The 17,172-nt window shown below is 41.6% G+C and overlaps 1 protein-coding gene across 1 annotated transcript; it reads right to left on the bottom strand.

The window, feature by feature from the left end:
• Positions 1–507: 507 nt before the first annotated feature.
• On the bottom strand, positions 508–16,107 carry LOC308514920 (fetuin-B-like; the record flags this gene model as incomplete). Its single annotated transcript, XM_081085265.1, has 7 exons — positions 508–795; positions 1,744–1,827; positions 10,216–10,317; positions 11,051–11,214; positions 13,069–13,156; positions 15,409–15,519; positions 15,883–16,107. 7 exons carry the CDS (start codon positions 16,105–16,107, stop codon positions 508–510), a joined length of 1,062 nt encoding a protein of 353 aa, XP_080941391.1.
• Between the last annotated feature and the right edge of the window lie 1,065 nt (positions 16,108–17,172).

The following is a 17,172-nucleotide window of genomic DNA, read 5'->3' as shown; positions in this document are numbered from 1 at the left end:
GAAAGTCCACCTTCAGGGTGAAGGCTGTGCAGACAATATCTGACCAATATTTAGTGTTGAAATAATTATGGAGTAGAAGGAGCATGAAACTATGTGATGAATCTCAGTCTCTCGGTGTCCTTCAATTTTTATCTCATTTTGATCAAAAGAATAACAATATGTTCTTGCTCAGATAGAGGAGGGCATTCCTAAGTATGACAGGTCCTGCATCAGAGACACTTGGCTAAAAGTCAGTAATCATTACAAAGGGAAAGGTGGAGGACATAGGAAGCAAGTATTCATGGATTGATATCTTGGATGGCTCAGAAGACATGCAGCTCAATGTACAAGTGGAGGGTGTGGTCTCACTTCCACTTCCAGTCAAAATGATGAGTCCAAGAAGAGTCAAAAAGACACACTTTATTACCTATTCTCTATTTTCAAATCCTCTGTCTCTCTGTCTCCCTTCCCCACTACCACTCATCTCCTGCAGGGAACCACATCCTCATGGAATCCTCTATTTGGTTCTCATGGTGGGAGAAGAATAGGGTTGCTCATGGAGGCTTTTCCAGGACACTCAGCAGAGCGTTGTTCTTCTTTGGGGAAAGGTAGAACTAACAGCTTCTTAATCATAGGCCCATGGAAGAGGAAGGAAACATTGAGGGGTTCTCCCTGGGGATTTGTGGTTAGATCCAGGTGCACAGGGAAGGCCTCAGCAGGATCCGTTTCCTGAGATTCTTCATCATCCAGCTCAGGAAGGTACTGGACAGATCCGCTTAGCACATCTTTGGAGGGTGAGTGCGTGGATTTGTTTTTCTGGTAAAACAAAAATTTTCTGGTAAATAGCAAATTTTCTCCTTCTAGGGGTGGGAGCCTGAAATAAAAATGCTTTCAATAAGGGAATGTTCTCTAGGGAAATCTCTTCTGTGGCTGGTACCAGGCTAAGCTGTTCTATGCCTTTCTGATGGAATGTTTCAAGGGGAGCCAGCTAGAGGAATGGGCCTTTGGTTAAAAGGGTTATAAAGCAAAACACATAAGGGCCAGGAGGAACCAGGACTGGTAGAGGCTTGATAGCAAGCTTGATCCAGAGGACTTAAATGGCTTATTCAAAGTCCCTAGTGGGCTGTCTCCCTGCTCCTAGTGTGACAGCAATAGCACCATTACTAATTGTTTATGCTCTGCCAGGCCCAATACAGCACCCTTTATCCAGGTCTTCTCACTAATTTCTCACAAGAAACTGAATGAGGTAAGCATTGCAAGCCCATTCATAGATGAGGCAACCATGACTCAGAGAGGTAAGAATTTTCCCATGGTCACCTAGCTCATAGGTAGCAGAGCAGGACTGGAACCCAGGTGGCCTCTCTCAACCACCCTTTCAACTATATCAGGCTGTCTCATATTAAGTGCTCAATAAATAATTCTGGAATGGGACCAACTATTTCCATGGAAACAACTTCTCCCATCAGTTCAGGGTAAGGATCTTTGGGACATTGAATTTAAGTTCTCAGGGCCTGCGCCATCTAAGCTCAGAGGTCCCTATTTATGAAAGTCTTAATTATTCTGCAGGAACTCATTGGGACTAAAACAAAGAGTGACAGGTCTTTAACTAGCTAGCCTATGGATGTGACCTCAGGGCATCCTAAATAAAAGGGTGATCATGGATCTTAGGAAAATAAAATGAGAGGATGAGGTAGGGAGAGTTAAAACATAGATATTCTGCTTTTTTTCTTCACAGAAAGATAAACAATTAGAATGAAAAAATACCTGTGATTGAAAGAAGTCACAATTTATATTGACAAGCTTTTCGTGAAATCTTCGACTCAGAGAACCTCTGCAAATACCAACAGGCTAAAAAAAAAAAGAGAGAGAGAGAGAGAGAGAGAGAGAGAGAGAGAGAGAGAAGATACAAAATTGTTTGAGTTTTACAATTATCAATGATCATAAATGGAAATCAACTTGCTTTCTGCCTGTGTGGAAAACAGCCAATCAACATTTATATGCTACTACCATGCAATAGGTAGGCTCTGAGCCAATTATCTCTAGACTAGTCACATGGTGCATGGATTTGTGCACTCTGAAAGAAAATTAATTAGAAGGTAGCTGGCAGGGTGGGACTGAACAAGATGGGCCTGACATGCCCTGGAGCCAACTTCCTGTGGTTCTTCCCTGGCCAGCTGCAGCTGGGGTGGCACCATGGCTTGAAAGTCTGCGGAGTGAGTGGGGTCCCTCTGCCAGCTGGGGTCCCTTGGCCTGGCCTGTGGGGATTGGGCCAAAACTGGCTCTCTAACTTCCCCTGAGGGGTTCTGGAGTACAAGAGGGCACTCTGCAAAGTTGCTGTGGTACAGGGTGTGGAACGCAATAGCAAGTTTGCAGTAAACCAGATTTGGGGTCAACAGTTCCCCAGCAACAACATAACCCACAGCCAAAGGTGGATACATGCATCCCCATGAGTAATTGTGCTCCCTCCTCTTTGGTTTCAGAGTGCATCACCCAAGAACCGCTGCTGCCAAGTCACTGCAGCTTGGCAGCTCCTGCATACAGTGTCTGCCCCCTGGTGGTCAGTGAGCATCATAGCAACCAGTTGGATGGAGTGAGGAACAGTTAGCATATTAGCCTTTTATATATATAGACTAGAGGCCCGATGCACAAAAATTTGTGCACTTCTTGGGGGCTGGGGGGCTGTCCCTCAGCCCCACTTGTGCCCTCTCACAGTCTGGGACCCCTCGGGAGATAACGACCTGCTGGCTTAGGCCTGCTCCCGGGTGGTAGAGGGCAGGCCAATCCCAAGGTGCAGCCCCTGGTCAGGCTCAGAGCAGGGCCAATTGGGGAGTTGGAGCGCCGTCCCCTGTCATGGACAGAGCAGGGAAGATTGGGAGATTGTAATGCCACCCTCAGTCACGCTCAGGGTAGGGCCGATTGGGGGGTTGGGGCACCCCCCCCCCATCACACTCATGGCAGGGTCGATGGGTAGGTTGCGGCACCACCCCCTGTCATGCACAGAGTAGGGCCGATAGGGGAGTTGAGGCACTGCCCCCTGTCACGCACAAAGCAGGGCCGATCAAGGGGTTGGGGCGCTGCCCCCTGTCACGGACAGAGCAGAGCCGATCAGGGGGTTGGGGAGCTCCCCCCTGTCATGCACAGAGTAGGGCCAATCAGGGGGTTGGGGCACCGCCCTCTGTCACCCACAGAGCAGGGCCGATCAGGGGGTTGGGACACTCCCCCCTGTCACACTCAGGGCAGGGCCTATGAGGAGGTTGTGGCTCCACCCCATCACACACAGAGCAGGGCCCATGGGGGGTTGGGGTGCTGCACCCTGTCACACACAGAGCAGGGCTGATCAGGGGGGTTGGGGAGCTCCCCCCATCAGGCACAGAGCAGGGCCAATCAGGGTGTTGGGGCACCTTCCCCCTCACAAAAAGAGCAGGGCGGATAGGGAGGTTGTGGCCCCGCCCCCTGTCACACACAGAGCCGAGGGGCGTTCAGGGGGTTTGGGCGCTGCCCCCTGTCACGCTGCTCCAGCGGCCAGGAGGCCTCGAGGCTCCACTGATCCCAGTGCTGGGAGGCCTCATGGCTCCGCTTGACACTGGGGCAGTGAGGCCTCGCTGCTAAGCTGATCCCGGTGCTAGGAGGCCTTGCTGATCCACTGATCCCAGTGCTGAGAGGCTCCACTGATCCCGGTGCCGGGAGGCCTCGCGGCTCCACTGATCCCACGTGTAAACACAAATAAAGGAGTCTAAGAAACAAAGAAGTACTGCCTGCTTGAAAATCAGGACTATGGCTTACAACACAGAGGAGCAGTGGAACGCAGGGAACTTCAATACTGTCCTGACTACCTGACAGGAAACTGGTGTGCCAAACAGGACAGTAGAGGAAGTGAATGACCTTCACTATTGCACATTTTTATTTTAACATCTTTTCCTTAGAAAACTATTTTTTTTCTTTTTTTCCTCACTTGATTTTACCCTTTTAATTATTATATTTTTATTTCTAATCAGTATTATTACTACTACTATTTTACTTTTTTTTAAAGTGTCATTTTATTTTCTCTTTATTTTATTTTATTTTGGCATTAGTGTTGTGCATTCTATTTTCATTTTTTCTTTAGCATCATTTTGCTCTATCTTTATGCCAACACTCTCTTCCTCACTTTTCCCTTGTTGTTGTCCTGTTTCTCTTACCCTATTCCTGCTTTAGATTATCCCTATTCCTTCTCTTTTCCCTGTTTTTTTCACCCTACTTTTAAATCTAATGTTTGATCCCCTGCTCTAAGTCCATACATACCTCTCTCTTTTCTTTCTTCACTAACCAATTTTTTTTCTCTCTTCCCTTTTTTTGTGTGTTTTATGTTGTTGTTATTGTTTTTTGTCTTGTTTTGTTCTAAGTTTTTTGTTTTATTTTGTTTTGTTTTGCCTTGCTTTCTCTCTGTCCTAATGTTGTTGTTTGCTTGATTGTTGATTAGATTGGTTTTTTTGGTGCTTGTTTGTGAGATTGTTTCTCTTTTTTGTGTTTTTTGTTTTTGTTTTTGTTTGTTTGTTGCTTCCGTTTTTCCTTTCCTCGCTTGTTATTAGTTGTTGTTTGTAGTTTGCATTCATCTCTTGGTGTTTGTTGTTTACATTTTTTTAGGATTAACGGTTGTTCTATTGGAGCTTTCTCCCCACATAAATAGTTTTTTCCCCTCCTTCTTTATTATTCTCTTTCTTTTTCTCTCTTACTTTTTTCCTTTTCTCAATATAATTTTTGCACTCCTTTTTTTTTCTTATCCCCTAATTCTCTTTACTCTGATGGTCACCTTTATTTGGGGTTATTACTATCGTGAATACATTTGTGTTCAGTGCCTTGTGAATTATGCGTTGTTGTGTTGTATTTTGTGCCTTTCAATCAATGTTGGAGAGAGAGATCTACATAACCAGATACCCAGAGAAGAGAGATCATGGGGCGACAAAGAAAGAGCCCGCATATGAAAGAAAAGGAGACATCACCAGAAAAAGAGGTAAACAAAATGGAGGCAATGGAGGCAAGCAACCTGTCAGAGAAAGAATTCAGAGAAATGTTCATAAGGTCACTGAAAAAAATGGAAGACAAATTCAACAATATGTGTAAGGACCAAGAAGAAATGAAGAACCAAGAAGAAATGAAAAATGACATCGCTGCTATAAAGAACTCAATAGAAAGCATCAACAGTAGACTAGAAGAAGCTGAGGACAAAATCAGTGAGGTAGGAGACAAGGTAGAAAAAAATATCCAAACAGAGCAGAATCTAGAAATCAAAACTTAAAAACAGGAGGAGAGCCTAAGGGAACTTTGGGACAACAGGAAACAAAACAACATTGCATAATAGGGGTACCAGAAGGAGAGGAAACTGAGCAAGGAATAGAAAACCTGTTTGAAGAAATAATGACAGAAAACTTCCCCGATATCAGGAAGAAAAAACTCATACAAATCCAAGAAGCTCACAGAGTCCCAAACAAAAGATTAACAAAACCAAGAGCTGGTTCTTTGAAAGGGTAAACAAGATTGATGAACTTCTAGCCAGGCTCACCAAGAAGCAAAGAGAGAGGAGCCAAATAAACAAAATCAGAAATGAAAGAGGTGAAATAACAACCAATCCCACAGAAATACAAACAATTATGAAAAAATACTATGAACAACTCTATTTCAACAAAAAAAGGACAACCTAGACGAAATGGACATATTCTTAGAAAAATAGAAGCTCCCAAAACTCAACCAAGAAGAATCAAAAAACCTGAATCGGCTGATAACTACTGAAGAAATTGAAACAGTGATCAAAAGTCTTCCAACAAACAAAAGCCCTGGTCTGGACAGCTTTACAGGAGAGTTCTAAGAAGCATTCAAAGAAGAACTAAAACCTATCCTCCTCAAACTATTCCAAAAAATTTAAGAGGAAGGCACATTTCCAAGCTCTTTCTATGAAGCCAGCATTACCCTAATCTCAAAACCAGATAAAGACACCACAAAAAAAGAGAACTACAGGCCAATATCCTTGATGAACATAGATGCTAAAATCCTCAACAAAATTCTAGCAAATTGGATTCAGCAATACATTAGAAAGATCATACACCATGATCAAGTGGGATTTATTCCAGGGATGCAAGAATGGTACAATATCTGCAAATCAATAAATGTGATATATCGCATAAACAAACTGAGAGACAAAAATCACATAATCATATCAATTGATGCAGAAAAAGCATTTGACAAAATCCAATACCCTTTCTTGATAAAAACTCTTAGCAAAGTGAAATAGAGGGATCACACCTCAACATAATAAAAGCCCTATATGAGAACCAAGATGGCGGCATAAGGTACAAACCTGTATGTGCTGCCCCCCACAACAACATTAAAACCACAACTATAAGACAAAACAGCTATCATCCAGAACCACGGAAAAGCTGACCGAGTGGAAGTTCTACAACTAGAAGGAAAGAAAAAAGCACATTGAGACCGAGTAGGAGGTAGAGGCACCAAGAACACAGGTACGGAGGTGCACGCGAGGTTGCTGCACCTGTGTGCGGGGTTTCTTTCAATTGGAAGGGGATACAAGCTCTTCAATGCACTGAACTCATTTACAGCGAGACTCTGGGGTCCCAGGTTCCTACGGGAGAAATGGGACTGTCTTGCAGCTGGTCGGAAAGCGACCATAAATTCCTTCATTGTTATTGTTATCATGTTAATTGTTAACTGTTAACTATCCTGTACCCACCTAAGTAAAAAAAAGTATAATTGTTGGCATTAACTATCTTGTACCCAACTAAGTAAAAGAAGTATTATCTATCAATTTACTTTTACTTTTTATTCAGTCTCAGAGGTTCCCTCCCCCACAGCTTTGCTTTCTCCTACCTCCCTAATCTATCACCAATGGATTTTATGTAACCCACTTACATCTCCTCCTTTGATTGTAATGTATAAAACAAAGTGAAAAACTGCCATTCTCCTGAGCATTATCCAAATCTCTTGAGACTCCGCTTCTCAGGAATTGTGGACAGTTTGGCTTCAATAAACTCACAAAAATTCTTTACAGGTTTGAATGCTTTCACGTTAACACTCTTCTCAGAAAAAAATCACTCTCAGTTCCTTTACCTTTTCTTTATTTCAAAAATAAAATAATTTTGTTTTCTTATTACACATGTAACAGTTATTTAGAATATGGATAAACAGAATGAAAATAAAAAGACCTATAACTGCACAGAAAGATATGATTTCTTTTCTTCTAATCTTTTTTTCATGTGCATATATATCGTTTTTCTTCTAGAAAATAGGATTATAATTTATATATTATTTATAAACCCCTTTGGTAAGTTACTAATATGTTGTGAAAATCCTTTTATGGCATTGAATAGTCTTCTATGATCTTTTTAAAAATGTGTTTTTATTGATTTAAGAGAGAGAGAGGAAGGGAGAGGAAGAGATAGAAACATAGATGAGAGAGAAACTTCATCATCATTTGGCTACCTCCTACACACCCTCTGCTGGGGTTTGAGCCTGCAATTGGGCATGTGCCCTGATCAGAAATCAAACCCACCATCTTCTGGTTCATGGATTGATGCTCAACCACTGAGCCACACCGACCAGGCTTCTATGATCTTTATAATGAATACCTAGTATTCCTCTGTTATTTAACAAGTTCTCTTTTGTTAGACACTACATTGTATCTCATTTGTTTTGTTTAAACATTGAAGCTATATCTTTTTATATATACCTAGTTAACTTCTTAAGATAAGTTACTGGAAGAGAAATTTTAGAGTCACAGAGGACATTTTCAAGTATAAATAGAATATTATAATAAAATGTTGCCTCAATTTCTAAAGAATTTTAAGAAAACAGTATTCACATTGAATTTACTAAAATGTGTCTAAAGAGAGTGCCTGAATATTATTCTATTACCCATCTCCAGACTATATAAAGAGAAGATTAGAAATTCTTCAGAGCAGGAAAAATCCATTAATGTGGAAAGTTCTTGGAGAATGGTGCTTTAGCCCTTCCCTTCTCCTCTTCATCACCAAATCACATAGGGAAAGGGCTCTGAGAGAACCTTCTGGACAGGCTGCAGGTACTGGTACCAAGTAGAGCCAGGCCCCTCCCACTCAGCCTGGGATTTGCTGAGCTATCATATTTCCTAGGCCTATTTGGAAACCCAAATATCCATCAACTGATGAATTAATAATATGTGGTATATCCCTACAATTAAATATTATTTGATAATTAAAAGAAATGAAGCACTGATACACTCTACAAAATGGGTAAACCTTAAAAATGTTATGTTATTAATGTTTATTCCATTTAACATTATTATATTTAAGATTGTTTTTCTTGAAATATTAATGTTTATTGCATGTAAAACAGTAATAAAAATAAAATTAAATTAAATTTAAATTAAAAAAATAAAAATTGTTATGTTAAGTGAAAGAAGACAGATTCAAAAGGCCATACAGTATGTTTCCAATATATGAAATGTTCAGATAAAGGTAAAGTCACAGAGATAGAAATAGATTAGTGGCTTCCATGAGCGTGGGTAAAGGACTAAGGAGACTGATTGCTAATGGGTATGGAGTGTCTTTGGAAACTGATGAAAATATTCTAAAATTAGATACTGATGGTGCTGGCACAACTCTGAGAATACACTAAAATGTCACTAAATTGTATAGGTTAAAAGGGTGAATTTCATGGTGTGTGAATTATGTCTTAACAAAGCTGTTATCCTATCTAATAAAAGACAAAATGGGTAATTGACCATACCTTCGCTATGCTTCCCATTGGCTAATCAGGGTGATATGCAAATTAACCGCCAACAAAGATGGGGGCCGGCAGCCACGCAGCTGAAGCAAGCAGGAGGCTTGCTTGCTCCAGTGATGGAGGAAGTCAAGGTTCCCTGCCAGCTGCGGCCCAGCTTAGAGCTCATAAAGCAACAAAGTTTCAATTATAGAAGCTAAACAAACCCCAGATACCTGCTTTCAGCAGGCTCTGGCCACAGCGCTGGAGCGAGCATTAGCTCAGTGACGGCAACAAAGTTTCAATTATAAACGTAAATAAATCCCAGAATAAAAAAAAAAGAAAACAGCCCTCAGCCCCTCACCCAGACTGGCCAGGCACCCCAGTGGGGACCCCCACCCTAAAGGGGGTGTGGCCAGCCTGACAACAGCCATCAGCCCCTCACCCAGGCTGGCCAGACACCCAAGCGGAACCCCCACCCTGATCCAGGACACCCTTCAGGGCAAACCAGCCGGCCCCCACCTGTGCACCAGGCCTCTATCCTATATACTAAAAGGGTAATATGCAAACTGACCCTAACAGCAGAAAGACTGGGAATGACTGGTCACTATGACACACACTGACCACCAGGGGGCAGACACTCAATGCAAGAGCTGCTCTCTGGTGGTCAGTGCACTCCCACATGGGGGAGCTCTGCTCAGCCAAGCCAGGCTGATGGCTGCCAGTACAGCAGTGGTGGTGGGAGCCTCTCCTGCCTCCTCAGCAGCGCTAAGGATGTCCAACTGCAGCTTAGGTCTGCTCCCCACTGGCAAGTGGACATCCCCGAGGGCTACCAGGATGCCAGAGGGATGTCTGATTGCCAGCTGAGGCCCAGTCCCCTAGGGAGCAAGCCAAAGCCAGCAGGTGGTCATCCCCCAAGGGGTCCCAGACTGCAAGAGGGCACAGGCTGGGCTGAAGGATGCCCCCCCACCCCCCTCCGAGTGCACAGATTTTTGTGCACTGGGCCTCTAGTTATAAATAAGTAAATAAATGGAGAAAAGACTTTGAGGCATTTTGTCCAATTGTGTTACAACACATTGTGCCAACTGGCATTCCCACCAGGTATGTCAGATGGCTTCAAGTCACCCTCATCATCTTAGATGCATTCTTTCAAAGACATCCTGTTTGACTTTTTCCTTCTTAAAGAGTGGCCTAAGGAATAAAACTGTATTCTAAATGTAACTGGATTTGTTCAGATATAAGTAGGACCACAATCAACCACTGAGAAGGTTTCTCTATATTTTAAAGCCTCTATGATCTTTTACTGCAAAGGTATAACATTGCTGATGAAAATTGTATTTACAATAAAATATTATTGCATCTGAGCCACCACAACCTCTAATTACTCAGTTACTCCTTGAGGAGAAGAAAAGTGTCTTTGACAGCTCATACATAATCTGTGCTCAATCATACTTATAGATGATTTGGGAACACAAATCTTAAATTAGGAAAACATTCAGGAATACTCACCTCAGAGTCAGTGGGCTGATATCCAGAACTGCTGGCTTCCGTTTTGATACATGGTGACTCTTTGATTAAATATTCCACAAAGTAGGAGGGGCCAAACACCCACTGGTATGACACAAGAGTTGAGAAATAAAAATCAAACCTCTCTATGTAGAGAAACAACTGAGGTTTGGCAGCATTATATTTATAGAAATCGTACATTCCCTGAGTCATTGTCAACACAGGTCTCCTGTTGTCCCTGTAACTCCCACCATGATCAAACACCCTATTATGATTTTGTTATTTAGAAAACATCATAATCAGCATTCCTTTCTTCCCTTTCAGGGATTTGAATGGGTTCTAAAAACCTTCCCTTGGGTGAGCTTAATTTTCTTCAAGCAGTTTTGTTTTTAGATTAGTATTTCTTTATATGATAGATATCAACATAATTCAAATGCAGATGAGCCTCCATTTCTCCTACCACAAAACTCAACATCCACTCCAGGCCTTAACATGGAGCAGAAGCTGACCTGTTAAATGATATGCATGGTCAATCAGATATGAGAATGTAGCAGTAAATAGTGAACCTGGGTAAAATAAACCAAGGAGACTCTGAGTCCATTTCCATTCATACCTTAAAGGCATTGAGGTAAAATCAAATCCCACAACTTTTGTGGAAATTTCATGGAATAACTTAGAAACTGAAACATAATTGATTGAATGTGCTTCAGGTCTACCAAAGCAGGGAGTAAAGATTGGATTATAACCAAAGAAGTGCCTTAATATTCTCCTCTCAGTTTAGAAATCGATAGCAACAGTCATGAGACATTGTTGGTGTAACTGGGCATTTCCACCTCACCTGGCTAGAAGCCCGGGTGACTTTGACAAGAGAATATTGCCCCGATTTGCTGTCCTCATTGAATTTTGCAAGCGTCTCAGTGGCAGTTTCCAGAACATTGGGATCTGACAAGTTAGTGGGGGATGGGCAGTCGGGACACATTCTCTGAATCTTTCTTCGAGAAACTGTTGATGACAAAGAGAGTAGTTTAAAAATAAAGCTCCTTAATGGTTTTTAATCCTATAAATCATATGACCACAGCAGAAGCAAAGATTAAATAAAAAAAGATATTCAGTATCGGCAAGGAAAAAGCATTATCTGGAATGAAAATTAGTTATCAGCAGTGAGTTTTCTGCAATGAGCATGCATTCCTTTAATAATGTATTAAAAAATCTAAGCAAAATTTTTTTTCACCTAACACAAATGTATTTATGCTAGGAATTTTGTTCAAAACACATATGTGTTTATATTGACACAAAAATCTTCCCCCCTATTAGTAGCTCAATACTTTCCATCATTATTGCCTCTGTAAACCAGTCAAGCATCTTAAAAGGTTGGGATCTTATTATTGGTATGTCTTATTCATTTCTTAGTCTCCAACACCTAAGATAATGTAAGTGCTTTGCAGATGCTTACTGAGTGGCTGAATGAGTGACATATTAAAGGTGCAAGCACTCTCTCCCTCTGATTCAAAAATGCAAGTGAGCCAGAAATTGGCCAACTTATTGTATGATTGGCTAGAATAATCATTCTAATGGTACAGGCAGAATTTCTGACTGGGGGTTACAAAACTAGTGTGAAAGTCAAGGTAGGAACTTTTCTGCAAGTTTTTATAGAGCAAAACAGTTGATCAATCGTGCATTTATATGAGTGTATTTGGCTATTCTTTGGGGGAGTTACATCCAGTTTGTCACTCGTGGCACCAACCCTATGTGTCACTTTCTGACCTCCCATACCTCTGGTACCTGTGACTTTTGAGTCCTGATCTGTTTTACTAGTTGTTGTTCTCTAGTTTAAGTAAGGCTCATCTTCTCAACCAGGAAGCTTCAACTGTGGCTAATACAACATTTGTTTTGTTGCCTTGTCCCTCAAAGGAACCAGCAACAGTCTTATGACCTGGAGCTTGTTAGAAATGCAGACTCTCAGGCCCCACCACAGACCTGTGGAATGAGAGTCTGTACTTGAACAAGATCCACCAGGGGAGGCACATGCACATAATAGTTTGACAAGTAGCCATATCTAATTTCCCTATGCCTTGGATGCTTGCTTTCCAAAGAGAATGATCCAGAATGAACACAAATGCATATTTGAAATGTCATTAGTTTCATCCTCATTCTTAGTTCATTTGCTCCACAATATTATGGACTCCTTACACTTGTTAGGGACTTGGGGGAGGCTGTAGCAGGAAGAAAGAAGGTATAAAATATTCTGCATGAAATAAGATAGAAGACTTCAAATCAAGGCAGTGCATGGTCTGTGCTCCATGAGTGGTTAGGTTAAAGTTTCATAGGAATGAGAGCAGGAGAGTTTGTTCCTTTCCTGAATAGCGAACATTATAGAGAACATTGGCAGTGGACCTTAAAGAATAAATATGAGTACAAGGGTGTGGGAACCAGGGGAGGGCATCCTCAGCGAGGGAAAGGTACAAGCAAGATGCAGAGATTGGAAAGTGCAATGTGTATCAGAAAAGAGTGGGATTTTCAGTTGAATGAAGTACAAAGGTGATATAGTCAGGGAGGTAATGGCAGAGATAGCTAGAAAGGGAGCCTGGGAACCAGTGTAGAGATGATCCCATTTATGTCAGACTAAAAATTTAGGATGTAATTCAATATTCATGAATAAAACTACTGCAGGAAATTCAGGAAGACTAATTATGGGAAGAAGAGCAGTGCAAGTTAAATTTCACAGGGGAGGCAAGTATCAGATACATTAAGAACCTGGCCTTGGTATGAATAGGAAATAAGAACAGGAGCATAGCCCTGCTTAATTCACTTTTTCCATCTTTCATTGAAATAAACAAAATAAGACCACTCTCTTACCTGGGCGAAGAGTACAGTTATAAGCAGGTAAATAAAGAATTCTTAGTGGCCTGTTCACATAATATAATGCTTTGCATTTGCCATACACCTGGAACCAACAAACATATTTTATGACATCATGGTACAAACTCTGACTTTTTAAAATACCCCCCAAAATGAAATTGGACTTTTTATTTTTAAATATATTTTTATTTCTTTCAGAGAGGAAGGGAGAGGGAGAGTGAGATAGAAACATTGATTGACTGACTCTTACACGCCCCCTACTGGAGATCGCGCCTGCAACCCTTGACATGTGCCCTGACCAGGAGTCAAACCATGACCTCCTGGTTCATAAGTCAATGCTCAAGCACTGAGCCATACAAGTCAGGCTGCACATTTTATTTTTAAATAATAAAAATTTAAGGTCAATTTTGATGGCTTTGAGAGTGAGAAACTGCCAGGGGGTAGTTTCAAACAATTTAAACTTCTCCTGGGACACAGCTATACTACATTTCCCAGCTTCCCTCCCAATTAGGTGTGACTGTGTATAACTGAGTTCTAACCACAAAAAGGTGAGCAGAAGTGGCTGTAATCACTTCCAGGATGGCTCATGAAGATCTCCTATGTGCCATCTGTCCACCATGCTTTTTCTATTTCTATAGCTTGATGTAGATGAGCATGGTGACCACAGAAGCCGTTAGGTGAAAGTGGCAGTCTAGAGCCACAATGTGGAAGGAATCTGGGTCTCCAAATCATTCCTGGAGGAAAGCCTCCTCTTGAATAAGAATTTCTGTTTGAATTTATATGAATAAGAAATAAAGTTCTATCATGTTGGAATCAGTATATACTTTTTGGGCATGTGTTTTAGCAGCTAGTGTCATCTTAATAACTATAATTTACAACAGGGTAAATGAGACTCCCAGAAATACCTCTTTAAAATCAGATAGATGCAATTTTACAAATTTGGTTACATGATTAGAAAAGATATATTGATCAAATAGTTTACTTCTAAACACAATCATGTACTCAAAAATGTCATATCAATAAATGGAAATAACTCAGGATAATTGAGAACAAATAAAAATTATTATTTTCAAGCCTCTTCAATGGTCATCTTTAAAAGGATCAATTCTCAGGCCCTTTAGGTCCTGTGATTCCAGAAAATTCTTCCACAGCTTCAACTGAGAGCTTCAACTGAGAGCTTCAACTGAGAGCTTCAACTGTAAGCCTTTCCATTCCCCAGCCTCAAACTTCATATTAGTATTCATTAAAACAAAAAAAGCAAAAAACAAACAAACAAAAAACCCAAGCAAATAAAAATCTCTCCCTTTACTGCTTCCACAATCTTCCTTAAACACACATCCAGAGCTCAGACCTTCTTCTCACAATTTAAACACAGGCTTCGAGCCTACAGAAGGGTCTTGGAACTAGGAAACAATTTGGGGATCACAACCCCAGTGGGACTCTCATAAATTCCCCCAAATTAAACTCTGTTTTGTCTAATAGAATTGGAATAACCACAGGGTCACCATTGTCAAGAGATTATAAAGAAGGATATTTAAAAGATGGCCAGGGCCCCCCGGCCCACATGGTTCAGTGGTTGAGTGTTGACCTATGAACCAGGAGGTCCCGGTTCAATTCCCAGACAAGGCATACACCCAGGATTTGGGCTCTATCCCCAGTGTGGAATATGCAGGAGGAACCCAGTGTCAGATGTGCAGGAGGCAGCCAATCAATGATTCTCTCTAATCACTGATGTTCCTATTTCTTTCTCCCTCTCTCTTTTCCTCTCTGATATCAATAAAAGTACACTGAGTGGCCAGATTATTATGACCACCCCACCAGTACAATGAAGTGAATTAGCTATGCAAATAATAATAAAACCTTGAGAATATTTGCTTAGGAAGTTTTCAATATTCAGCATTTTTGGAAGTGTCAATGAGGTACTGATGGGGTGGTGATAATAATCTGGCTGGTCATAATAATCTGGCCACTCAGTGTATATTTAAAAAAAAAAAATATGGCCAGAGACATAGAAACATGGAACAAACTGATGAATCTCTGAGGGAAGGCAGGGCTAGGTAGGTGGTGGGAAGAGATTAACCAAAGAACTTATATGCATATATGTATAACCCATGGACACAGACAATAGTGTGGTAAAGGCCTTGGGCAGGGGGCAGGGGGCAGGGGCAGACTAGAGGGGGTAAATGGGGCAGGGGCGGGGGGATGAGACATCTGTAATACTTTCAACAATAAAGATAAATTTTAAAAATAAAAGATGGCACACAATGAGCAATCTTCACCCTGTAGACAGAGGACACCCTGTTTCTCCCCTAAAGTTCCTGGGATACAAACACTTACCTGTTCATGCAGGGGCCTCTCCTCACAGTCCCTCCACGGCTTCTTGCTGAGCACATGGCAGGTAGTATGCAGTACATCCAGTGTGAAATAGAACAGAGATCCCAGACCATCCTGTGGGAAGGGGTGAAAAAATGTACCACAGCCCACATGAAGCAGAAACCCCTAAAGACAGGTCAAAAATGTTTCTGATTTATGGCGGAACCAGTGGCTATCATATTTTTGATGATGTCTTATAGATGTCTTATAGATTATGTCTTATGGGACACTGGACAAATGTCAGAGTAAGATACTATTAGCACTTGTTCCTGTTAACAGTAAAAGCATGTAGTACAACCCAGCAGAGGGGAGCAGAGACTTCTCAGCAGGTTTCCAATTTGGAAAGCACCTGCCAACATGTGTCCCTGGATGTCTACCCCCTGGCTGGTCTATGCAGCTTGTGCAAACACCTGCCCCAGGTAGGGGATTGTCACTTGCCTGTCTGTGTTCTTGGACAGCGCTCACTCGGTTGAGGCTCAGCACATAGCCTTCCTTTAGGTCGTCATTGATGTCCTGCAGGACAGATGCTGCCATAGCCAGCATATCTGCATCATTGCAGCCACGAAGGAGGAAAGGCAAGTGGCTGGGGACCTTCAGGGGCACAGATGTAGTGGTGCAGCTCAGGGCCAAGGTGCAGAGCACCAGGAGTCGGAGTAGACCCATTCTGTGGGGAACAAGACCAGGATGGTTCGGTATGTGGAGCTGCAAGGATGGGATACTTATAGGACTCTGTAAAGCCAATTTGAGTTGTTTTGTAATCACAGTCTGAACCTTGGACCAGAATTTAAAACACAATGTCGCATTTTATCTCCTTGAACTCTAAATGTGGATTTCCATGAGTCAGCACTTTGGATGGGATTTGCCAATGTCTTAATCTTAGACAGCTGAGCAAACTCATGTTCATGCGTACACATAAGCAAAATTACGTAACCTAACCATTTCCCTAGAAATCATAATAAACACTCAGGTCAAGGCTCCTAAGAGGTCATGATTGGATTGTGGTTTGCCTCCTTGGTTCCAAATGAATCAGAATATACAAACTGTTTTATTCTCCCATTTCTCCTAGCACCTTCCCTCCAGCTGATGTCCTTGGCCACACCAATAATTACCCCAGGCTTGGAGCCTGGGGTCACTGTCCATGATACCAATTGTATTAGTTGAATTCACACTTACTGCCTGGCCTTCCATGTTCACCATTCTTTTTAGATCAGGTAAAAAGGCTCTAACCCCACATTACCTATATGAAAGACCAATGAGATTCCTAAATCCCTTTGAGGATCTGGCTAGAAAGTGGTCTATGTAGATATTTTAAAACAAAGACTTCATTTAAGTAAAAAAAAATAAATAAAAAAGGGAGAGGAATGGTATATCAATAGTTCCTGCATCATATGCCAAATTTTTTCTTCCTTTTATGGAGCTGTGTGGAAGCAAACTCGTAAGGAAACTGAAACCTAATAGTATTGTTAAGAGATAGACAATGATTGACAGATAGGCTGAAATGTAAATTCCTCAAGGTTGGGACTCTTGCTTTTCTCTTTCAGCTTCTTCTTGGGGTTCAGGAAGTTTCTACTGATTAGAACTGTACAAAGCACAAATATCTTTTAAAACCCTATTAAAAAAAAAAAACCCACAGGGAGCCACTGAGAACTCTGGGATCTAATCCTGAAGCTGGGCTCCCCAGCAGAGAACACCAGTGGAGGAGGGTACCCACATAACATCTATCTGTGA

This window comes from Myotis nattereri, assembly GCF_964212035.1.
Source record: "Myotis nattereri genome assembly, chromosome: 3".
NCBI classification, from domain to species: domain Eukaryota; kingdom Metazoa; phylum Chordata; class Mammalia; order Chiroptera; family Vespertilionidae; genus Myotis; species Myotis nattereri.
Note: the sequence above shows the minus strand (reverse complement) of the source record. Positions and strands in the feature narration are given on the sequence as shown.